The following is a 24,205-nucleotide window of genomic DNA, read 5'->3' as shown; positions in this document are numbered from 1 at the left end:
CCACAAGAAGGATGTTGAGGCTCTGGAGCGAGTCCAGAGAAGAGCAACGAAGCTGGTGAGGGGGCTGGAGAACAGGCCTTATGAGGAACAGCTGAGAGAGCTGGGGGTGTTTAGCCTGGAGAAGAGGAGGCTGAGGGGAGACCTCATTGCTGTCTACAACTACCTGAAAGGAGGTTGTGGAGAGGAGGGAGCTGGCCTCTTCTCCCAAGTGACTGGGGACAGGACAAGAGGGAATGGCCTCAAGCTCCGCCAGGGGAGGTTCAGGCTGAACGTTAGTAAAAAATATTTCACAGGAAGGGCAATTGGGCACTGACAGAGGCTGCCCAGGGGGGTGGTTGATTTACCTTCCCTGGAGGTGTTTAAGGCACGGGTGGACGATGTGCTGAGGGGCATGGTTTAGTGTTTGATAGGAATGGTTGGACTCAATGATCCCGTGGGTCTCTTCCAACCTGGTGATTCTATGATTTACAGTCTAGCTTGTCGGGGGAGGAAGGGAACCCCAAACCAAACCTAAGCTGAAAGTGCAGCTCCCCCCCGTATCCCTGGATGAGTCTTGGGGCATCCCGGTGCGGATTGCCGGGCTAGGAAGCTGCTGTGGAATGCAGGAGGCTGAGCGGGTGCAGGGCTGGCGGCCAAGCCCCAGCTTCATCCTGCTCCTCCTCCTCCTGCGGGACTACCGCTCCCAGCAGCGCCCGGGCTGAAAGTGAAAACAAACGCCAGGTTGCGCGTCTCTTTCTTTCTTTCCCCCCCTCCTCTCCTCTGCCGGCGGGTAGCACATGTCCTTTCTCTTTTGTTTTCAGGCCGGCTGCGCCCTCGGAAGGAGAAGCGGGAGCGGGAGCCCCAGGAGCGACGGGTTTTATGGAGCTGGAAGCGACCGCGGCGTGAAACTTGGCAGCTGCCCCGCGGGGATCCCACATGCGAGTGGGTAAGGGGCGGCCGGCTGCTGCTCCTGGGGGCTGCCCTCTCCTGCCCCACCTGCTCCCGGTGCCTTCTCCAGACCCCGCTGGACGGGATTCCCTCGCCATGTGGGGGTAGGAGCGGCTCTCCCCGGCGAACATGGAAGCGGCGAGCAAGGGAGGCGGCGGGGAGCAGAGTCATCGCGGGGACACCCCTGGGGACGCCTCCATGGACGGCTATTTGCGATCTCAGGGCTTGTACAGAAAGAAAGTCGCCAAGGATGGATCCTGCCTTTTCAGAGCTGTGGCCGAGCAGGTAACCGCTGGCGTAAAAAAAGGACGCGGAACTGTTGGAGCCGGGTCTGGAGGAGGGACACGAAAATGAACGCTGGAGGTGTTCAGGGAGCAGCCTGGGCTGGTGGGGGTCGGCCTTGCGCGTGGCTGGGGATTTGGAACTGGATGATCTCTAAGGCCTCTTGCAGCACGAACTATTCTCTGATCCAAGCACTGGAGCAAGCACCTCTGCTCTGAGGACAGGCTGGGAGAGTCGGGGTTGTTCAGCCTGGAGAAGGAAAGGTTCCAGAAAGACCTTAGAGCAGCTTCCAGTACTTAAAGGAGGCCTGCAGGAAAGCCGGGGAGGGGCTTTTTACAAGGGCATGTAGGGACAGGACGAGGGAGAAGGGCTTTAAATTGGAAGGGGGAAGATTTGGATTAGACATTAGGAAGAAATTGTCCATGATGAGGGGGGTGAGGCACTGGCACAGGTTGCCCAGGGAAGCTGTGGATTTGCCCTCCCTAGAGGTGTTCAGGGCCAGGTTGGATGGGGCTTCGAGCAGCCTGGGCTGGTGGGAGGTGTCCCTGCCCATGGCAGGGGGGTTGGAACTGGATGATCTTTAAGGTCCCTTCCAACCCAGACCATTCAATGTTTCTATGATACATAAAGAAAGCTACTTCGCTTGAAAGCATGGGGTCTCCTTAGTGGGTGATAATTAGTGCTAAAATGCAGACAAGTATAAGTTGAGGTTACACAGTTGTGTGTAGGGGAAAGAAAATACAGATCCTGCGGGGTGAGAGAAGTTCAGTGTGTACAGCCGCTTTCTAGCATCGAGAAATCATTACCTGTTTTGACCTTCCCCTGCCTCCTCGGAGCTTTTTTCAGTGTAAGATTTCAACGTTTGGGTACAGCTGCTTAGTATGAGACTGTTTAGTAAATGGAATTTAGCGGCAAGAACTGAAAAGCTTTGTTCTTAATTTAGTTATAAACTAATAGTTATTACTATAAAATTAGAGACAGTGAGAAATTTGGTTTCGTTTCTTCACGTTGAATTCCCCTCCCCCATTTCAGTGTTGCAGTTAAAGGAAAAAAGTGACAGCGTCATCTTGTCTTAAATACAAACAAACAGCAGTGGGAGCTCTGGTGCTGCTGGTTGTGGGAGCCCAGATTTCTGTGCTAATTATACACAGCTCACTTCTTTCTTTAAAAAAATTACTTTCCCCACTGAATTTTATGTTCAGACAACCAAACACGATTGACCTGAAGTGTTTATTTTTTTTATTTGAAGGAAGTAATCAGTGAATGTACTTCGATATTCTGATGTTTTTAATTAATATATTTAGAAACACAGAATGGTTTGGGTTGGAAGGGACCTTAAAGATCATCCAACCCCCCTGCCATGGGGGAACACTTTCTACTGAATTACGTTGTGAAATGTGGAATGTAGAGGTATAGAACATAGAAGGTTTTTCCTGCACTCCAATGTATATAGAACTTTTTTCCAACTATTAATTAAATTTTTAAGATCCCATTCATACTTTATTGAAGGGAAGGTCTTTAATCCAGAGTTAATAGGTGTTTATCCATAAATTGGGCCTCATCTCTATATTCTTCATGCAGAAAAACTGACCTGATTTGAATTTGGAAGTGTTTTAAATCAAGGATTGTAAAAGAGGCTGCAACTTAAATTGATTGAACTTTCCTTTGTTGTAGTGAGAATGCAGACAAAGTAGCATTAGAGATACCTCTGAACCTGTGGTGACGGTTATATTTTTCCAGCAGCAACCTCAGCAAGAGGTAGAGTGCAGGTGTCATACTGGGATCTGAATCTCTGGCTTCCAAATCAGCATTTTGGGCAACAGACCTACGCCTCTTAAAGTCAAGAGAAAGTAAACCTGCACTGTCTTAGATTTGTTTGGACTTTATTTGAATGAGTGCATGTTTGTAGTTGATTTCCTCATCCACTCCTGTAGTAATTTAGTTCTTCAGTTAATTGGAAGTCCTTTACAAATGAGTTTATTAAAGAATGGCAACAAATGCTATTAATTACGCTCAGTAAATCCTCATAAAATGGAATATTTGAATTTAGGTAATCTGTGGATTCTGCAGTTACTTAATATTTTAGTAATGGAGGTTTTACCTGCATAAAGAATGATTATGCATTTTAAATATTCTTAAAGTTAAACCAGAGTATTTCCAAGTCTGTATTTAGGCAACAGTCATTAATTATACGTGACCCATCATCAAACCCCTAAGAACCAGAGTCACTTTCTTCTCTTTCTCCCTCTGCAGGTGTTATACTCTCAGTCTCGGCATATTGATGTTAGGATGGCTTGTGTTGACTATCTCCGGAAAAACAGGGAGAAATTTGAAGCAGTAAGTATTTCTGTTTTCTTTGTGAGCTTTGAAAAAAATATTACTTTATTCCTTCTACTTTTCTAGGGTGTATTTTGCTGTTTGTATTCATCACAGGTAGATACTAGTTGATGCTTTTCAAAGTGGTGCTCTTTAAGTTAATTGGTACTTGTGTGGTAGTAACTTGTTTTTATAAGCCTGGAGAAAAACTTGTGTACTGCTTGGACTGGAGGGATGTGGGGTGGGAGGAGTTTTTAATGCTCATTAAAAAAACAAACCAAACTCTCTTAAACTTTGATCTGTAGTGGAGCTACCAAAATGTGGATTTTAGTTTAGTACAATGCCTATTTTAATGGGGTCATAAAGTGTTCTCGTGTTATTTTAGTTGCTTTTGCAACATATAAGGGGTTGGGCTGTTGAGGTCAGTGAAATTTGTTTCAGAATTTATTATGCATTTTATTGCCACTGTGTTTTTCTAAGCATCTGTAATGAAGTTCTCTATCATCGACGATTGACATAAAAATATTTTTAAATTGGTTTATATTTGGCCAACATTATCAATGTTAACATTATAAAATCATTTTTGCCTTCATTTTAAAGGAACAGTGATGAATAACAGTGTTTTCCTTCATGTTTGTATGTATTCTAGTGTTTACCTGATTTCCAGCATAGCCAAAACAGGAGTATGTATAAGGATTTGTTACTAGAGGATTATTACTCAGCTATATTCTATTCTAAATTTACCGGGACGCAAGCTAAAAAGACTGTTTTAAATGCACATTGGCATATGGAAGAGAAGGAAAGCAGGAGTAAGAGTATGTGTATTTGCTATAATTTCTGACAAAGTGTCCTGTGCTCAAATGTGACTGATAACTTTTAACAAGGAAGTTGTCAAGAATGAATGGCAAAGTGCAGTGAATCTTTCTGGGAGGATGTAGCTCTGACTTGGCTCTTTTCATTGGCCAAAATGTTTGCTTCCAGTCCATCTGAGGACTTAACTCCTAAATCCCTCTCCCTCCTTTTTTATTTTGTCATTTTCACTGCTGAGTTTTTAATCCCTCTCTTTCCAGAGTTACCCCGCTCACTCCAATGTCTACTTCTCTTCTGTTTTCTTGTTGCATTATGTAGTTTTTGGAAATACCATGACCCTTCTGGACTCTAAATGTGTGGTGTTTCCCCTCCCCAGCCAGTTCTGGCATCTTCTAAGCCAGGTAACAGCTTCATCAACTTTAGTTTCACTGTCTTGGTCCCTCTCGTCCAAACTTCCAGTCTCACGATTCTTTTCTTTCCTCAGACTTGATCCAAGTGGTACAGCTTCTCTATCCATCTTTGGTGTCCTTCTGAAAAGTCTCTTTCAAAAAAGTTTCTTGTCATTTTTCAGAATAGGTGTTTCATGTACAGGTTAGAGGCATTTCATATCTGTTCTCATTTCCTAGTGTTCCTGCTCCCTCAGCTCACTTGAGGTCTGCTGATCTCTTTTGCTCCCTGTAGCATCTTAGTTTTCCGTCTGGAATATAGCACTGTTAACTTATCTCTCTTAATTAAAGCACAAACAACAAATGCCTCTTTCCTTAATCTCTTAGTTCAACTATTTACTTGTCTGCTGCCTTAGCAGTTATGCTCTATTGATGTGTACTGATGGTACACCTTGAAGTTCCTCTTATCTCTGTCAGTTATAACCATTTCAGCTTGGTTTGTGGTCTCTCATTCCATTGATGCTGCTATAAACATTTTCAGGTGATTCTGTGTAGCCACCATTTTTGTTTTCATTTTCATACTCATCCTTTCTTGAAGTATTTACTCTGATTGTGGCTGTCTTCTCTTCATTTTCCTTTTTAACTCTTCAGTTTTCTGTGAGAGCTTTCTGGTGCCCTTCCTTTCTTCCTCTGTGCATTGTCTTTCGGTCATTTAATTTCAATGCAGAAAACAACTGCTGTCTATGATTATGTTTTACTGATCCACCTTTTAACTGCATACCTCTTGCTTCTGTCTAAATTAAAACTTTTGGCCAGACTTTTTGATTCTTCTTATGAACAGCACTGTCCAGGCAGGTTTAAAATGGCTAAAGTAGGACTTTTAATCTCACTAGTCAGGTCCTGCTTGACTAACTTGATCTCCTATGACAAGGTGACCCGCTTAGTGGACGAGGGAAAGGCGTGGGTGTTATTTGCCTGGACTTTAGTAAAGCTGTTGACACCATTTCCCACAGCATTCTTCTGGAAAAACTGGCTCCTCATGGCTTGGACGAGTGTACTCTCTGCTGGATAAAACCAGCCTGGATGGCTGAGCCCAGAGAGTTGTGGTGAACAGCATTAAATCCAGTTGGCAGCTGGTCACAAGTGGTGTTCCCCAGGGCTCGGTGTTAGGGCCAGTTCTGTTTCATATCTTTATCAATGACCTGGATGAGGGAATTGACTGCTCCTTCAGTAAGTTTGCAGACAACACCAAGTTGTGTGAGAGTGTTGATCTGCCAGAGGGAAGAGGAAGAAGGGCTTGGAAGAGGCATCTGGACAGGTTGGATTGATGAGCTGGGGCCAACTGTATGAAATTCAACAAGGCCAAGTGTGAGGTCCAGCACTTGGGTCACGAAGCTGCTATGCAATGCTGCGGGCTTGGGGACGAATGGCTGGAAAGTTGCCTGATGGCAAAAGGCCTCAGATCGCTGGTCAACAGCCAGCTGAACATGAGCCAGCAGTGTGCCCAGGTGGCCAAGAAGGCCAACAATGTCCTGGCTTGTATCAGAAATAGTGTGGCCAGCAGGATGAGAGAAGTGATTGTACTCACACCTTGAATCCTGTGTTCAGTTTTGGGCCTCTCACTACAAGAAAGACATTGATGTGTCCGAGTGTGTCCAGAGAAGGGCAACAAAGCTGGTGAAGGATCAGGAGCACAATTGTTATGAGGAGTGGCTGAGAGAACTGAGCTGTTCAACCTGGAGAAAAGGAGGGGGAGGGGAGACCTTATTACTCTCTACAAATGTCTGAAAGGAGGTTGTAGCAAGATGGGCAAGTGATAGGACAAGAGTAAATGGCCTCAGGTTGCGCCAGTGGAGGTTTAGACTTTGTAACTGGAATAACTCATCACCAAGAGTGTTGTCAAGCACTGGCATGGGCTGCCTGGGGAAGTGGTTGAGACACTATTCCTGGAGATATTTAAAAAACTGTAGATGTGGTGCTTAGGGATGTGGTTTAGTGGCAGACTTGGCGGTGTTAGGTTTCTCGTTTGACTGGGTCATCTTTAAAGGACTTTTCCAACCTAAATGTTTCTATCCTTCTATGTTCTGTTTTCCATATTAACTTGTTTCTTAATCATGATGGTTAAAGGCCTTGTCCTACTTGTGGTTGAAGTTCATAATGGGAATTACTTCTTTGGATTTCTGTGGATCTCTACCTTAACTAAATCAAGCAGATTGTGTCTAAATAGCATTTTTTAAGTACAGCCTTTCTGTTGGCCAGCATGGGTGAGACACTTCGAAGTTAATGTGTGTCAGTTACTGCAGCATCTTTCTCTGTCTTTGACAAATGTGAATTTGGCCTCTTTGGGGTAAGAGGAACAGCTGAATGATTTCTTTCTTAGCTTGGCACTTTTCAGTGTAGCCTGATTGTTTGCATCCTTTCACTGAGAGTGAAAGCAGTTTGAAATGATACAGAGACAAAGCACTTCATGATTTGCCTGTACTGTATCTTATCACTACTTGGGCACAACAGAAACGTGACTCCCATTTCCGATTGTCCATTGCTCCCTGTTTCTTTTAACGTGACAGTTGAGTAAACCAACACATGCTCTCTCCAGTGCCACCATGCACGCCTGGGATGAAATTCCCACAAACATCTACTTGACAGCATCTTTGCTTTGTTTCGGATTTCCCATACAGCTGCTAGATTTCTTTTATGGTGTGTCTTATTTGTTTGTGTGACGACTTTGAAAACTGGTTATGTGGTCATTTTCTGGAATACAGTTTGACCATTTATTCCCTCATCTCTACATCACTTTACGCTTAGATTGTAAGCTCCTTGAGGGCAGGATAGTCTTTAATTTCCAGTGGTACATTCCCATTGGTACAGTGGCTCATAGACTGGGGATTCCATGTGCTATGCTAAGAAAAATAACTAATTATTGCTTTTTTTTTTGGTATAGTTCATAGAGGGGCCATTTGAAGAGTATTTGAAATGTTTGGAAAATCCACAGGTATGTTAAACTTGCTTTATAATAGACTTCTGTTGAAGTTGATGAGTTATTAGATTTTCTTTTTCTCACAAATGAGACTGAGTTTAAGAGGTCTCCAAATTAGGTGAATGTATACTTTTATGCGTGTAGTCTATCGTAAAATGATTCTGGGAGTTGTTTTTATGCCTTCACTTAAACTTATTCCTCAAAATTGAATCTGAATGTTTCTCACCTCTGCAAATGTCAACAAACAGCATCCCTAGCTTTTTCTTGGAGACAGCCTTGAATAACGGTCTAAAAGTTCAGGTGATGACAAGACAGTTACTGATGTAACGGACATTATGAACAGTAGCCACAGGCTCTTATGAAGATACTGATTTCAAGCAAAATCGCTATTACTTCCCCTCCTCATTTAGTTTTTGTATTTTTATTAGGGAGTTAACAATTTGTGTAAGCCGGCAGAGGGTAAGAAGAGGACTATCTAGTGCAACGTTGCAAAAATCTGTTAATGTTTTTAAGCATTTGTACGTAAATTTAATAAAATTTTCCCCTCCTACAAATTAAAGCAAAATTTTTATTTCTTTTGTCCCCTGACCAGCATCCCTAGTCTGAGTGGCCAACCAGATGGTTCTTTATTCCAGTTGTCAAAATGAATGGTGGAAGGAGGGAAAAAGCGGGTGTAAGCCTGTTGTACTTCTGCCTTGCTTTGTTTAGTCCAGGCCTTTTAATCACAAAGCTCTGTTAGTCAGGTCCCAAGGTTATAGGCTAGGCTAAATGGTAAATCATGCCGTTTTCCAGCAGCACTTACGCTGCACCAAACTATGCCAATGTAAATGGCTTATGGAACCGCACTGTGTGTACAGTTCATCTAAATATCCATAAAACCAGTCAGTATTGAAGGTGGAGAGTGACTTTTAAAAAGCACTTGATAAATCTGACACTCACTGTTTCCAAAAATCACTTTTGAAAAGCTAGACTGCTGGTGGTTTAACGAAAGAAAAATAAAAACATTGTATCACCTTTGAAAAATCATACTTTTTAAGGATAGATCTGCATTTATGTGATTGTTTTGAGTTCTCTCAGTTTTCATACAGATGAGTTTCTGCTTTGGGGGAAAAAAATCCCTCTAGCTTGTACCCCTTAACCTTACTGGAATAGTTATTGTTATTTCAAAAAACCTTCAAATACAGTCTTAAGTGTCTGGGCTGAACTCCAGACTCAGTGGTGAGATTTTTTTTTTTTATATCAATATATATATGTACACACCCACACCCACCCCGATTTCTTGCTTCTCTTGATCTATGCCTGAAGAAGTATAATAATTGTGTCTTTGAACTTAATTTTTTTTTTCTTTTCCACTACAGGAATGGGTTGGACAAGTAGAAATAAGTGCCCTTTCTCTTATGTACAAGTAAGAAAACCTTTAAATATATTTTGTTGAGATCAGTTCAGTTTTGTTGTTAGGTAATAGCAAAGATGGAATTGTATGTTATACTGTAGTTCCCTGGAAAATCACAAATACACAAGGTAATAAATAAAAATAGAAAAGTGAGATTTGAAAATGACATTTAAGCTGGGATTTGAATACAGATTTGCAAAAATGTCATGCATCTCTCCTGCGCAACTAATTGTGGGTAGAGTCATACAGTTTGTATTTCGTTAATTTTCATATCTGAATTTTACTGTTAAAATTCCTTTTGTTCTTATTTCTCACCAAGGCTTTAACATTAATCCTGTTGCTGAGCTGTGGGCTGTAGCCATATCTTTACTACCGATGTACAGATGCTCTGATGTAGGAATATGAGGCCGTATGCTACAGGCTGCCCAGGGACATGATAGAATCTCTGTCCCTGGAGGTGTTCAAAAAACACATAGATGTGGCTCTTTGTGACATGATTTAGTAGGCATGGTGCTGTTGAGCTGACGGTTGGACTGGATGGCCTTGGAGGTCCTTCCCAGCCTTAATCATTCCATGATTCTAAGGCCGTTCTCACACCTCCCCTGGTATGAAATTGTGTGTACAGGTGTGTGACTACCTGGTGTCCTGCTGTAGCTTATTCTCTTTTCTGTATGGATTTCCCTTTTCCCACTTTATCAGTCTAGATTAAACAGTACAAGTTTGTCAAGGGCGATAGCTTGATCTATGCTTGAGAAGTATTTCAGTATTTAGGCACAGACAAACATCTTGGTGATGAACGCTTTTGCTGAAATATTTTTGTTAAGTATAATCCTACATATTACTCTTTATTCATAATATAGTATGAAACAATATGCCAAATATTTGTAACTACTTTCCGATCACAGTGTAAGGGAATGAGCAACATACAGCATCTTCTGTTTCAGCTGTTTGTAAACCAGTTAACATTCAGTATTTCAAAATGCTTACTGTAAATTAATGACTTTGTACTTCTATTCTTGAAGACACAGTTGCAAAGAGGAAAGAAACAAACTAGATAAATTACTTTTGGGTACTTAGATAAGTGCTAAGTGCAGGAAACGGCATGAAAGTCTTATCTTTGCATTTTATGTGGTTAATGGGAGAGTTGAGTCATGTGTGCTGCATGGGTGGAAGAGGATGGAACTGAAAGTTTAATTAGAATGTCCCAAGTTGGAAGGGACCCGCAAGGATCATCAAGTCCAACTCCTGTCCCTGCACAAGGCAACCCCAGCGTTCACACCGTGTGTCTGAGAGCATTGTCCAAATGCTTCTGGAATATTGTCAGGCTTGGTGCTGTGTCTGCTTCCCAGGGGAGCTGTTCCAGTGCTCCACCACTCTTTGGATGAAGAGCCTTTTCCTAGTATCCAGCCTAAACCCCCATTTTTGTCGTGCTTCTTAGCATGCAGTGGCACCTGGGCCGCCGCTTGGGAGCAGGAACGTTGTGTGGACCCTTCTGAGCACAAAAACTTGGTTTGGGAGGCAAGAAGAGCCCACATATGTGGCCTCTGTGCCCAGAAGGGTTCTTGCAGGCATGTAATCTGTCTGCTAGTTCAGATTTAGCCTAAGCCATGGCTCGCGTTCTGGAAACTTCTCACTGATTCCTGTCTCTGCTCATAAAACCAATCTCCTCTTTGGTCTGGTGGGCTTCCAGATGGCAAAGCGTAATGAATTTCTCCAGGAGTGGAGAGCCATTGTCTTTCTAGACATAGCTCCAAAACCCGTTGTCTGGAAATTTGCTTCACTTGTCTTTTGCTCTGTGCATTTTGTGCCAGCACATCTTGCATGTTCTTTCATGCGAGCAAGCCTTTTTCTGATGGCTGTACTAGTCTTCTTCAGTGTTCTTTTCCACTAGATGTTTTCTGTGGTTATGTATATTGGTTGAACTTGACTTGGATATTCCAATTTTTATTGATTTTAAAATTAATTCTTAACTGCTACTTTTTTTTCAGGAAAGATTTCATAATATACCGGGAACCAAATGCTTCTCCTTCACACGTAACTGAGAATGGCTTTTCTGATAAGGTAAAAAAAATAAGATGGCTATTGCGAGAGGCTGAATTAAGACTGCTTTATAAATAGCAAATAGTTTCATGTGAGTTTTATTATTCAACACAATTAAGTGTTTTAAGATTTCAATTTTAAGGATTTTTTTTGGTACAAATTTAAGGCAGCTATGCGGTTAATACTTGTAGCACTTTTTAAGTAGATGGGCTGTGTTTGGGGTGTGGTAAATATTCCTAGTAATTTAAAATACTGTAAAATCAATTTACAAGTGCTAACTGACATAGCCACCTCTGTCTTAAATTCTTTTTGACTTCTGGTCGTGTTTTATTTTTTCCTTTTAAAGGACGTCCGCTAAATATTTTGATCGTTTTATGGACACTTCGAGATACTGAAAGATGACAAAGCACGTTGTTACATTAAATTGAATTTAAAAGGTAGTGCTGATGTGAAAAATCAACTGAGATGCAAACCCTAAAATATCTATGTGGTTTTTTTTAATAGGTATTGCTGTGCTTCTCAAATGGAAGCCACTATGATATTGTTTATCCCATAGAGTATTCAGAAAAGGCTGCTCTGTGCCAGTGTAAGTATTACGTTGGTTAGTTAAAAGCATGTGTTCTTACCAAAAGTCTTGAAATAATCAACATCGTGTTTCAGGAAAAGGTTTTGTATGAAAGTTTATTATAGTCACTCTTTGGTAGCTTAGTTTTCCATTTGAATTGTCAATAACTATGATTTTGCGAAAGCGTGAATTCTTATTGTGTCTTGATTCTTGACAAAGCAGATTACAAACCAAGAGAAGACTTATCTGCCTCTTTAAATCTGTGTGGTCTAATGTAAACAGAAGATGATGGTGTACTAGTTTATAATCTCTTGTATTGTCTTTGGTCAGCGTTCTTGTTTTTGTGTTTCAGACTCTGTCAGCAAACTAATTGATTTTATCCTTGCATGATAAAAATTATCCTTGCATGTGTAACTTGTTGTAGAAATCATGGGGGTTACATGTGCAAAAAATAACTGTCTTCATGGATTCTTGCTTTCTTTACTGGATTGCAGAAAAGCCCAAGGTCCTAGTCAGGTTTGTCTGGTCACTGATGTTCCCTACAAGATTTCTCATTCTCACGAAAACTCATGCCTGTGTGTAGAGTTACAAGGCAAAGGCCAAATCTGCCTGTCAAGACCTGAGTTCTAGTAGTTTCATGCACACCCATTAAGCTGTTGTAGCTGTAACTGATTTTGCTTCTAATGCCTTCGCTTTTTCAGTGAACACATCAAAATGTTTGCTTGCCTTGATTGAAGTAATTTGAAATGTGTATGTAATGGTGGTATTAAATCTGATTTACTTGTAACTGATCGTGCCCTTCCACTTTCTTCTCTCTCTCACCAGCTCTGCTGTATGAGTTGCTGTATGAGAAAGTGTTTGATACAGATGTAAAGAAAATCGTAGAAGAACTTAGTGCTGCTGATGTGACAGAGGAAAGTAATGGTAGCAGTGAAGTATCTGCTTCAGATTCGGAAGATGACAACTACGGGTAAATGCAACTTAGAAGTTAATTTAAGATACCTGCAAGTAGCACAAGTTAAATGAGTTTTCTGAATTTCTGGTGGAATCGAACAGTTAGGCTTAAAAACCTTTACAAATGACTGAGAAACACTAAGAGGTAATTTAGAACTGTGAAAGAATGAAATATATAATATTCACTGTACTTAAGGACAGGGTTCTGGTTCCTCTGTTTTTCCTGCAGTCTTGCTTTGGGTCTCTTTACTTAATGGAACATTGCCCTTCCAACATCTCCCTCTTCCTATTTGAAACAGCAGAATCTCCTGGGAGAGCTGACAGTGTGCCAGACTGGCATGGTAAAGTCCATGAGAATTACTTGGCTCATCCTTGCAGCTGAGTAGAGTTACAGGAATCTGATCCAAGTTGCTTTACTTCCACATCTGGGGGCCAAAATGCCAGCTTGAGATGTAGCTAATGGAGAAATACAGATGTAGCTTGTTCTGTTTTGTTCCTCGATCTTTTTGAAGTGATTATATTTGTGGGTTTCTGTTTCTTTTGCTGCATCTGGATGCTGTAGTTAGCTTTGAGATTTTGACCTACTGAAAGTCTTTGAAAGTGCCATTTTTGCATTCACATATTGGTAGTTTTTCTTCTATTTAATACTGTTCTTAAAACTCTGGCTTATGTGAAGTTCCATTGAAGCCATGGAGCTTATCCTATATTAGTGCGTCATGTCCCCTCTTCCTGCTGAACTTCATTAAAGTCCTTTCGGGGGGCTCTGCTGTAGTCTGTGTGGCAGAAGAGATTCTTTGAGATGTTGGGAGCTGATGTTTTTTTTTTTCCTTGAAGCTGAAAACAACAGAAAGGAAGATGATGGAAGTCACCACAGAAAGAAACCCGAGTTCTGGGAAAGGGATTAGCTCCCCTTCTTGTTTGGGGAAAAAAAATACTAAGGAACATTTCCAGTTAAAATATAAAATATTTCTGTCCCAGGGAACAATTATTGTAGTTAAATGTCAGGGAGTGGAAACCTCTATTCCTTTCTGTTCTTCGAGCTTTCCTGGGCTTCATATGCAGTAGCGTTTCCTGGTATCTTTGGGATTCATAAGCAAATATACTGCTAATCCCCATAGCACCTTTGTAAATGAAGGTCATATACTCACTTGAGACTATAAAACTCGATGTTTTTGATTTAAACCATATGTCTTATGAAGCAAGAGCTCGTGTGTGTGACTCTTGACCTGGTTAACCCAAATCACAAACACTTCTATGTGTTTATGAAGTCTTAAATTTTTTACTTGCCTTGAAGTTGACTTCAGCTTGTTTCATTACTTAGTTTTCCAGAAGATCTTTTTCATTGTATGAATGTGAACTTTTCAGTTACGTTGTTATTAATGTAATTGTTTATTTTGGTTTGGGAAGAAGTCAGTGCTGACAGTTGCCTGCAAATGTTGTAGGGAAAAATACTTAATTTTCTTTGTGGAAAGTAATTTTCCAGCTGTGTCAGGTGCAGAAAATAAGAGTAAATTAAAGTGCCTGTTGCCAGTTAACTAACGGAGTGGTTTTTGGTTTGGGTTTTTTTAATGTCTGCTCTTGCTATGTTTCCTTTCCGTAGTTGCAAAAAATTTTAGAGGAATTTTGTTTCCCTCGCTTGCCCTCCCCTCCCTTTGTTTTCTTAAGTGATAACTGAGTCATTGCTTCCTAAAATTTGTACTTAGAAACAAAAATCTTACTTTTGGCTTTATAAAATATAGAAATGTAGTTCTTAAGACTTAGCTTTTTCATTTTAAGTGATGAAGATGTTTGCTGGGATGCTTAATTGTGGAATAAAATTCAGAGTGATAGTTTCAGTAGTTTTATCCACTTTCAACATGTTTCTTACCTGATGTCTAGGCCTTATTAATACTATATTACCACAGCTCACCTCTGTCCTTTTGCAGAAGTAAAGCTACACCAGTTAGTGATGTGAATGGATTGAAATCTCTTTCTGGCAACAAGGTATTTATATGTTAACATTTCTTCTAATAGCTTGTACTCTGCTGTATTTTTCAGCACTCATGAGAGAATCGTGAGTTTCTAGCTTTCCAAATGTATAATATCTTAAAAACTACTTACAAATTTAAAAAGTAATGCTTGTGTTTGATGTACTGAAAGGTGGATGGTGTCCCTTTTAATGCTGCTTAGTTCTTAATTTTGTTGTGATACGGTTAAAAGAAAACCATTGAATTATGTATTTCAAAGCTTGTTTATCAGGCTTGAGCACTGTGATTGAAAAATGGAGAACATCTTTATGGTAGCTGACCATTTAGTACTTTGTTCTGTTCCATGCAGCACCATAAGAGCAATGGGAATCCTACCTTGTTGGACTTGCCTAAAAAAGTTCTTAAATCGCTCCATCCCTCAGTTTACAGAAATGTTGAATATGATGTTTGGCTCCAATCCAAATGGGGTAAGTGAATACTTAGACGTTCCAGCTTGTGCAAACTGATCTGTAAAGTGAAGCCTCTTAAAGTGATGCCAGTGGCAGTTTGGGTTTAGGCAGTGGTCTTCCTCACACAAGTCAGTGTGCAGATTTAGGGCCTGAAGTTCTAGTTTGCATTTTTACTGCATCAAGTAAGTCTTTTGACATATTTAAATTAATAGTATGTTACTGTTAATGTATTTACAGATCAGCAAAAGCAAGATTTTTCTATTGCTGCTGGCATGCAATACTCGGTTGGAGATAAATGTAAAGTAAGTAGTATTGAATTATAGTTTATAGAGAAGTTAACTTTTTTGCTTGAGATGCCAATTTTCCCTCTTTCTTAACTGTTTTGATACGTAATTGATGCTTTCTAAATAGTCTTTGATTGTGTCTTCAACTGTGCATATGCTTGTTATTTAATTGTGTCAGTGTTCATGACTCACAGCATACGTGTAGAGCTGATAGAACATCTGATCAGTGCAATCTTACTGCATTAAAAAGTCGCAAGGTTAACTTCAAGAGTATATTTAATAACATGACTGTGGATCATAGCATTAAGCATGCAAATAAGTTTGTGCTGGCTTCGCTCCACGGTGAGTCCTTGCTGGGTGTTGTGGAGTGCTGCCTCTGTGTGAGAATTAGGTACGTTATGTGGTTCTTTCAAAGCTCTGCTCTTCTCTTGGTGAGCTCAGTATGCTAGTTAGTTATTCCAGCAATGTGCAGAAGGATAATGGGGTAGGTCTGTTTTATAGAACTGTTATCTCCATTGTGTCTTTAGCTGATAGCTGCGCTTGCTTTGTGTATGGCTGCATGAGAAAGTATTTGCACACATACAGTTGCATGATGTCCCTGCCCATGGCAGGGGAGTTGGAATTGGATGATCCTTAAGGTCCCTTCCAACCCAAACCATTCTATGATTCTACGATATAGAAGAAATTTGAGTGTTTTCTGTCACATAGGCTTTTCTTTGGAGAGACCAAATCTAAAATCATAGTTCTGTGTATTCACGTTCAACTCTGCAGATAATGATTACTGTTCATAAATTTGCTTTTTTAAATCTCATTACCTTAAAGTCATGGAATACAGCTCGCTGTAGTTACTGCAGATCCTGAAGACTCTAGCTTTGGACTATTCTTCCTCTTGAAGTATCCAGAGTCTGTTACACAATTGCTTTTAAATTCTGTTTAAATTTATAGTATGTATTGCTGCTTAAGGAGAAATAAGATTTGCCATTAAATTCTGTAGTACCCAAGTTTTAGATTCATCTCCTTAGGTTTGTTAACTAAACTGGTGGCACTTGATGAAATATAGTTTTTTCTAGGGCATTTGACCATGTATTGCAATTATTAATATTCCTGTGAAAATAATCAGTTAGGTTTATTGTGCAGCACAGTTTGTACTTTTAAAATTTGTGTAATGGAATTAAAGTACAGTGAATAAATGGCAGGAAAAACGCATCTCCGAACTTAAAAGAATAAACCAACCCCAAACCCACAAACCCTCACACGAAACAAACAAAATAACCCAATGTGGAGTCGATGATTTATTGCTTAATAGTGCAGGCTTAAAACTTGTATTTAAGATGCTAAGGCTGTCTTGTGTATTATTTACTAAGGGGTATAGATATTATTAGTAGAATAAACTCGCTAGTTAACGTACCCTCTGTCAAGTTTTCTAGATATGTGGCATGACAGTGAATATATGGGATAAAAGCTTGGGAAGGGAAGATAAAGTAAATATTGAAAAGTGGAGTTGACCTAATTAATACAAATGGAAAAGCAAGTGTTGTAGCAGAACAGTATGAAATTTATTTTATATTTAACAGAAGAAGTTTAAGAACAGGAAATGTCAGTCAGACAAGAAACACTAGGCTCCTGTCGGAACACCATTTTTTTGGTTGTTTTAAAAATGTTTCTGAAGAGTAACTTCAGAAATAATTAGTGTTCATTACATTCTTAGTTAAAGTAAATTTCACTGGAGTTAGTAATGAATTTTTTCTTTACATGGATTTTAACAAGGAAAGGCTTTGGGTTTAATTCTAAGAGGAAGTGTTTTCAGTAAAGCTGAAAAATTTGATCCACTGATTACTTTTACCTTTGTTGTGTAGTTTTGAAAGCCATGTTCCATTAAGCAGTGTTACCTGGCAAGCTTTCTTTAGTGTTGTGGCTTTTTGTTTGTCATTTTAGTTTTATTTTTCATAGCATTTTTATTTCTTCTTGAAGAAGCGATGTGATTGAAGATTTGCTTTTGATACATTTATTGATTTACATGGCATTTACTCCTCAGGCCTTCTGTTGCCCAGAGGAAAAGTTCTGTTTCTAACATTGTTGATATTTTATAAATACTTACCTCCTCTCACTGTCTTCCTTAAAGCTTATGCACCTTTTTTTTTTCCTTGTTCTTTTCCCTTATAGGTGCGCTTAGACCATAATGGGAAGTTTTATAATGCCCATATTCAAGAAGTTTGTTCAGAGAATGGGCCAGTTGTTGTGTTTGTAGAACAACTTGGAGCAAAGTAAGTGATTGATCTCATTTGGAGAAGAGTGCCAAACTGAACCATGGTAATGGCAGCATTACTTTTAGTTCAGAGTTAATTTTAGCCCTGCTTCTGAAGCACTTCTGCCACAAAATTATCAAGAAAACAACATACTGAATAAAAAAAGAAGGGGTTCTGCATTTGTGGTGACTTCAGACTTTTTTCCTTAGGTCTAAGTAGTCTGGATATCACTTGCAGAGTAAAATACGAACTACATTAGGATAAGAGGGTTTATTTTTACACAAGATTCAATCCTGAACAGATTGACACCATCCCAATTAAATGCTACTTGTTGTGCCTAATAACTAGATTCTGGATTTGTGATGAGCATTTCATATTAGAAGGTCCATCAAAGCACCTGGCTTCTCTGTTGGTTGAGTATCAGGCTTCTCTGCCTGATTTCATAGAGAGTGCCGAGTTGCTGTCTTTGCCCTACCCCGGGACAAACACAAATCTTGGCATCTATTGCAGTGGTTGTGATCAGGTTATCTGAGTAGATTGCTTTTTCTGATTATTCTCCTTTCCTGCCTGTCCTGAAGATGTTATAATACTCACTTCACAAATGGCTGATCTTACTTTACTGGGTAAGTTTGCCTCAACTTAACAGAGAGTTTTATTTTTAAAATAAAAAAGGTTCTACACATTGCTCGAATGTGATCACAAAGAACAAAGGACTTGGAATGCAATCTTGTCAAAAATGGAAAGATCTTTCAGTCACAGTGAACATGGTATTGATTTATGCAATCCCCAGTCTGGTTCGTAAGCTATTTTTCCTTCCATAACTCCTTGTTTTGCAGGCATGCTGTCTCACTGAAGAGCCTTAAACCTCTTCCACAGACCTCTCCTATGGAGGGCTGGAACACTGTGCCAGGGAAGAAGATGAAAAAGTTTTTCCCAACATGGGGGCAGAATGCTCAGCCCGGTAGGATTGTACCTTTCCTTGTGTGGCAGAATCTTTATTGTCAGATGTTTTGTCCCAAAGAGCTTAAGAAGTGATTGAAAAGAATCTATCTGTTCTTGCATCTTTATCACAGATGCGGATTGCAGAGGGCCGAAGAATCAGAGCAAGTCAATAAAACCCCAGTCAGCTCTACCTCCTCGGCTTCAGCATACGGTGGGAACCAGGCAGCACCAGTTCTTATGTTCTGGACCCCAACCTCATCAGACCTCAACTGAGCAAAAAACTCCAGGCAGGAATCCTTCCCAGACCGTAAGGTAAAACTGCGTGTAACATCTTCCTTATCTTGAACTCTAGCTGAGCTTCTTGGATCCCAGGCATCTGCTTCAGATGCCTCCAGCGTGCTCTTCTGAAATACGTTGCCATCGTATTCTTAAGAAGTGCCATGTCCTTAAAAACACATGCAAGGACTTTAAAAAAATTCCTTTTTAAAAACCTTGAGTTTTATTTTTAAACCTTTTTCAAACTTGCTGCGATCGTGAGCTCCCGTTGTTTTTCTTGCATGGCAGCATCTGCTCTGGAAGCACCATATGCAAAACTGCAGTTTCTTCATGAAAAGTGGATGTTGGGTGCTTTGGGGGTTCTTTTTTTTGGTTAGAGATGAAGTCATGTTGCTTCTTGCACTCTTGGGCATGGCCAGGATCTTCCCTCAGCTTCTGCAGAACCTGTCATAGAGAATTGCTTCATGTTATGGCTGAACTCTTGAAAGAGCACAAGAAAGAGCATTTTGCCTGCATTTGTTGGTAGTGATTTTTTTGATGGATTGTGCTGTTGCAGGAGAATTTTTCATCATTGCCGCTCTTCTGTCTAAAAGACTATTCTATACTTGGCTCCAAAACCACCTCTTCATGGTCTGCTCTGTCACTTTTCTGTATTGTCACTCCTTGTGGAATACAAGGAGGTGGGATGTCTTTGGAGTCTGTCAGATGCAACGTTTAAGGGTGGTTTTCTTCCACCTTTAATGTAAATACATGAGTATACTAAAATGTTGAATAAAGTAATTCAGAAATTCAGACCATTTTGTGTAACGATGGGTCAGACATGGATAATGCGTTGTATTTTTTCACTTCTGTAGTTGAATTTATGGAAATCTTCTTCACCAGCTTCCTCTTGTGTGTTCCTAGATAGCACATGGCGGGTGGTCGGTTCTCGGTTGGCATGGAAATGGATTAGATCACTTGATGCAAGCATTTGTTTTTTAACTATAATAATTACCATTCATTATATAAAAGTTTTTCAGAATCACTTTGAACGGAATAAATATTTGATAAAATATATTCTTTCCCTTCCTTATACAAAGAATGTGTTATATGTGGAATTATATAAGCAGTGCTATATAATTATCTTCTTTCTTCCTTCTAAACCACAAGTTTGTGTTGTGTTTGATTCTGGTGAATTTCTTTGTCAAAGCGATCACATTTTTGTTTTTTCCTTTACAGGAAACCAGACCGGGAGAGAACCGAGGATCTGAACCAAGGCAGCAGAGACAGTAACTACTTTGGCCTCTCTCCAGAGGAACGCAGGGAGAAACAGGCTATAGAAGAATCTCGTTCGCTTTATGAGATCCAGCGGAGGGATGAACAAGCTTTCCCCGCTCTTTCCAATGTATGTGTTTTCCCATTCTAATTAAGTGTATTTTTCATACACATCCGTGAACCTTTAATCAGCAATTGTTGTTTTGCTGTCCTTGCATTCAAAAGTTAAGAGTATTTTCTTCACATTCACTTTCTGTGTAAGAATAAGTGAATCTACAATGCTTTATATATTCAAGATAACACACAAGTGTAGTAGTAGGAATAATGAATGTCTGCCATATGCAGCTTTTTAGGTATGCAAGTATGGTAGACACATGACTTAAGAAGCTGTGGGCTTCTCTCTTCGTGTTCCTCTTGTCTTTGGAAGGCTTTGCAGTCCCTACGTTACTTGAATGTTGTTGGTTTTTTTATTGTATTGTGGAATCAAACTTCTAAGGTGAGGACAGAAGTTGCTTTGAAATATGGTTTAATTTAGCTGAGAAATAGCTCGGTAAAATTGCACTTTGGTGCTTAACTATTATCAGAGGCACCTAGGTGATTGTTTCTGATCTGGTTCACGAAAAACCTGTTTTATTTTATAAGTCAGTCTTCTTTTTAGCCCGAGAACTTACTGGTGTGAGAACTTGCCTGGTGTGAGCAGTAATGCACATTTTTAGTCAGTCTTACTCTTTCTGTTGTGGATTTGTCTATGTCTGAGGGAAGAATGTGGCCTTGAGATTTTTGAGAGATTATTCTATTGATGCAGCTTTTAAAGAAAGTGTACTGGAATCTCAATCGTCCTGTGAGCGAGAGGATCCTGTGGGTAAAGAGCTGCTCTCTGCATAGGTTTAGTCTAGAGACACGTGGGGCTTTTTGGGTTTAAATCATAGGGCAAACAGAAACTAAGAACCAGTCTGGGAAGGAGTGGGTGAAAGATGCACTTCATGGAATTGAATTCCTGTGCTGAATCTTTCAGTTCTTAAGCAGTAATTACTTATATTGGTGTAATCAAGAAGTGCACAGCTCTTCTGAGCTGCCAAGAGCAGACTGAGACTGAAGCCTGACAGACAAAGGTTGCTCTCTGAGCTGTGGTTGCCAGTAGGCTGTTTGCTCACCTGCAGGAAGAGGATGTGATTTGAAAGCAGATGTTGTCTGAGCAAAGTACTTTTTGTTTCCCATGTAAACTAATGACATGAATGCTTTTAAAAGATACTGAGAAAAAATTTATCAATGAATGAAAGAGTGAGTGAATCTGGATGATACTGGTCCAGGCTGTTTTTTTTTTCTCTCCCTACCTTTCTCCCTATAGATAAATATTACATGTGGTGAAGGCATAATAGTGTCATATCAAATGACGCTAAACTGTCATCAGATTTCTTATATAAATTCGTATTTCTGCTTTGTAAACTTGTTTAGAATCAGTCGGTCTGTCAGGCTGCTACACAGACTGTGGATAACTTAAACCAGAAAAAGTTCTCAAATAATGAAAGAAGAAACAGCAAGTGGACAGCAGAGGTGGAAGAGCAGAAGGATAAAGGTAAAAATAAATAGTTTTAGAACAAGGCTTGTTTTTTGTTTGCCTGTTTTTATTACTAGCCTCAGAATTTATTCAAGATGGGGCATCTGTTTAGGCAAGAAGGGGAAAAATATTGTGAGTAATAGTGCCAAAGTAGGCTAGGCTGAAGGTAGCAAAAGTATGGTTTGGGAAGAAAGTGCATGTTTTCTTGTTTTGTGAATGCGGCTGAGAGAGCAGGCTCCTTGCTGGCATTTGTGTAGTAAATGGGAAGAGGAATGAGAGAAACAGCAAGATTGTCAGAGCTACCCAAAAATAGACGCTGTTGGAATTCTAGTGAGTGTGGCAGAAAGTGCCATTTGACACACCCCCTCCCACCCCCATTTGGAGTAGAAGGAGCTGTCATGCAGTCAAAATTTGTTTGGGTCTTCTCCCTGCCCCCAGTCTCTTATGACACTCTTTTAGCTTCTCTTCATTGACTCTATGCTTTTTGTCTCCTATGAGGAAGAGGAATGTGGCAGCAATAGATGAAAGCTGTAGCTGCCTGGAGGGAGGTAGTAAGTCTTTGCTAAACACAACTGATAGTGTCTGGTTTGGGTTTTTTTGCCCTGTCACTTTGCCATAACTAAACACTGAATTTGATCTTGGCTTCTCCTACCTTTTTTATTTTTTTAATTTTTTTTGACTACATAAAATTCGGGCTCTTCAGCCTCCTCTGAGAAGCTGTTCCTTGGTGCCGTTTTTCAAGGGTTTTTTTTTTGTGTTCCCTCACCTCTGGGAACAGCAGAGGCACTGCTGTTGTGTATTTTTGGTAGTTGTGCTCCTCAGTCCCTCTACCACATGTAATCCCTTCTTGAATGGTCTCACAAGGACTGATGGTACCTATTTTTCTTTCTCCAAACATCTGAAAATGTCTTTGATTTGAAAACTTGAAGTTTCATCAGCAATGCCAGAACAAATGTTCATGCAGAGAAAGCTCTTTACCAGTGTCATGGTTGATTTTGCTGAAGTGAAGCATGTACAGCTTTCTCTGTGTCTTGTTACTTGTTGGATTGTGCTGCCTCTTCTAAAACTAGGTTAAAAATCCTATGGGAACAAACTGTCCTGAGTATTTAGAGATTCATCTTGGAGCTCGGGAAATTGGCAGGAATTCTTATAATCAATATTGTTTTCATTTACATTGTTGTCCAGTTGTGATGGTGCATATGCTAAGTTTTTAAAAAGTCCTTATCTATTTAGTGGCTACCATTAAGCTTATGTGCGTGAATTTGATTGACAAGCAGTGGTAACCAGATTTTAACATCAGGGAGGATGTGAAGAACTTGTACTGATTGTATTACATGAAGATTATACCATGACTGGTTTTCAACATAATCTCCCCCACCAATTGTCTGCTGGTGCTTGAGAAATTAAACTTTCTGCATCAGCTTGAAAACTTTTTCTAGATCTTTTGAACCATGGAAACCTTCTAAACTGATCTGTCTTTTAACCCAGTCAAAAGTAGACAAGACTTCAATCTTCTAAACACTTGGATATGGAAATGGCAGAGTGGTTGGAAGTAGATGATCCTTAAGGTCCCTTCCAACCCAAACTGTTACACGATTCTATGATCCTAAATGCAGATCAAAACTTTTTCACTTTAAGGAAAGTACAAACTTTGTTTTCACTAGGAGACATTTTGGATGAATGATACCTCTTTAAAGAGGCAACTGGGTTTCTTTCCTGCTCCCCTCAAGCATAAGTGAAATGGTTAACAAATGTCAGTAAGACCTGTAGAGCTTTGAAATCTGGGTTGAAGTAGCTGCTCTGTTACTGCCCTAATGATTGTTTGTTTTAGGATGCTTTAGTCTTTGATAAAAATTGAGTAAGTTTTCTAAAGTAATATGTGCTGAGGTAGATTTTGTTTTGAAGGTTTAACGTTGGAAAGACAAACTTTAACTGGCTTAAGTTGTGATAGCCATAAATGGTGTAATGGTTCATTTACTAGGTTATGTCTTGGTGTTACAGAGTCAAATTCCAGGCAGATCCACTTAAGTCAGAAGCTTGAGCCAAATTCATCTGAGGTAATCTTAAAGAAAAGACCAAATTTTTTTCAATGTTATTACTTCTCTGATATGTGATTAGCAGAGCAGTAGCTGCCTCTAGAGCTGGGATTGCTGCTTTACAGCTTTTAGTGAAATACTTCTAATGTTGGAAGCTTGTATTGCTGTCAGCTTTCCTCAGCCCCTGCAACCCCTACTTATAGTCTTCCTCTGCAGTCTGAGTTCTCAGATCTGGGCTATCGAGAGCACTTTATGAATCTGGATTTGTGATTGCTTAGTCCAGTCTGTGCTTTCAGTGTAATGGCACCGCAGAAGATTTGATGTTTACTAATAGCTACTGCGCTAACAGACCACGACCTGTGAAGTTTAGTAAAGATTTGTGGCCTTCTGTTGGCTTTTAACCTTTGCTGTCCTTTCAATGAGCAAAATGTTACACTAGTATAATAGTGGTTGGGTGCTCAGCCCGCTTTGTGTGTAGAGTGGTTTAATATCTTTGAATACTGCTTTAAAAAGTAAATCTGACTGTCAGACTAGCTGTGTCTG

At 40.0% G+C, this 24,205-nt stretch overlaps 1 protein-coding gene across 6 annotated transcripts in view; it reads left to right on the top strand.

The window, feature by feature from the left end:
• Positions 1–744: 744 nt before the first annotated feature.
• The window catches only part of OTUD4 (OTU deubiquitinase 4), a 31,126-nt gene continuing 7,665 nt past the window's right edge, over positions 745–24,205 (top strand). For 5 of the 6 annotated variants that reach the window (XM_069855311.1, XM_069855307.1, XM_069855310.1 and 2 more), the window contains exons 1-16: positions 745–1,212; positions 3,463–3,546; positions 7,663–7,713; positions 9,057–9,103; positions 11,080–11,152; positions 11,636–11,717; positions 12,522–12,666; positions 14,576–14,633; positions 14,967–15,084; positions 15,304–15,368; positions 17,514–17,614; positions 18,433–18,557; positions 18,670–18,850; positions 20,033–20,198; positions 21,524–21,644; positions 23,628–23,683. In XM_069855311.1, the coding sequence (XP_069711412.1) occupies positions 1,057–1,212; positions 3,463–3,546; positions 7,663–7,713; positions 9,057–9,103; positions 11,080–11,152; positions 11,636–11,717; positions 12,522–12,666; positions 14,576–14,633; positions 14,967–15,084; positions 15,304–15,368; positions 17,514–17,614; positions 18,433–18,557; positions 18,670–18,850; positions 20,033–20,198; positions 21,524–21,644; positions 23,628–23,683 (1,629 nt within the window). In that variant the 5' untranslated portion in view covers positions 745–1,056. Of the gene's footprint in view, positions 1,213–3,462; positions 3,547–4,653; positions 4,737–7,662; positions 7,714–9,056; positions 9,104–11,079; positions 11,153–11,635; positions 11,718–12,521; positions 12,667–14,575; positions 14,634–14,966; positions 15,085–15,303; positions 15,369–17,513; positions 17,615–18,432; positions 18,558–18,669; positions 18,851–20,032; positions 20,199–21,523; positions 21,645–23,627; positions 23,684–24,205 lie in introns of all 6 variants that reach the window. The other variant, XM_069855312.1, reaches the window with a different exon arrangement.

This window comes from Phaenicophaeus curvirostris, chromosome 4 (assembly GCF_032191515.1).
Source record: "Phaenicophaeus curvirostris isolate KB17595 chromosome 4, BPBGC_Pcur_1.0, whole genome shotgun sequence".
Classification (NCBI taxonomy): Eukaryota; Metazoa; Chordata; class Aves; order Cuculiformes; family Cuculidae; genus Phaenicophaeus; species Phaenicophaeus curvirostris.
Note: the sequence above shows the minus strand (reverse complement) of the source record. Positions and strands in the feature narration are given on the sequence as shown.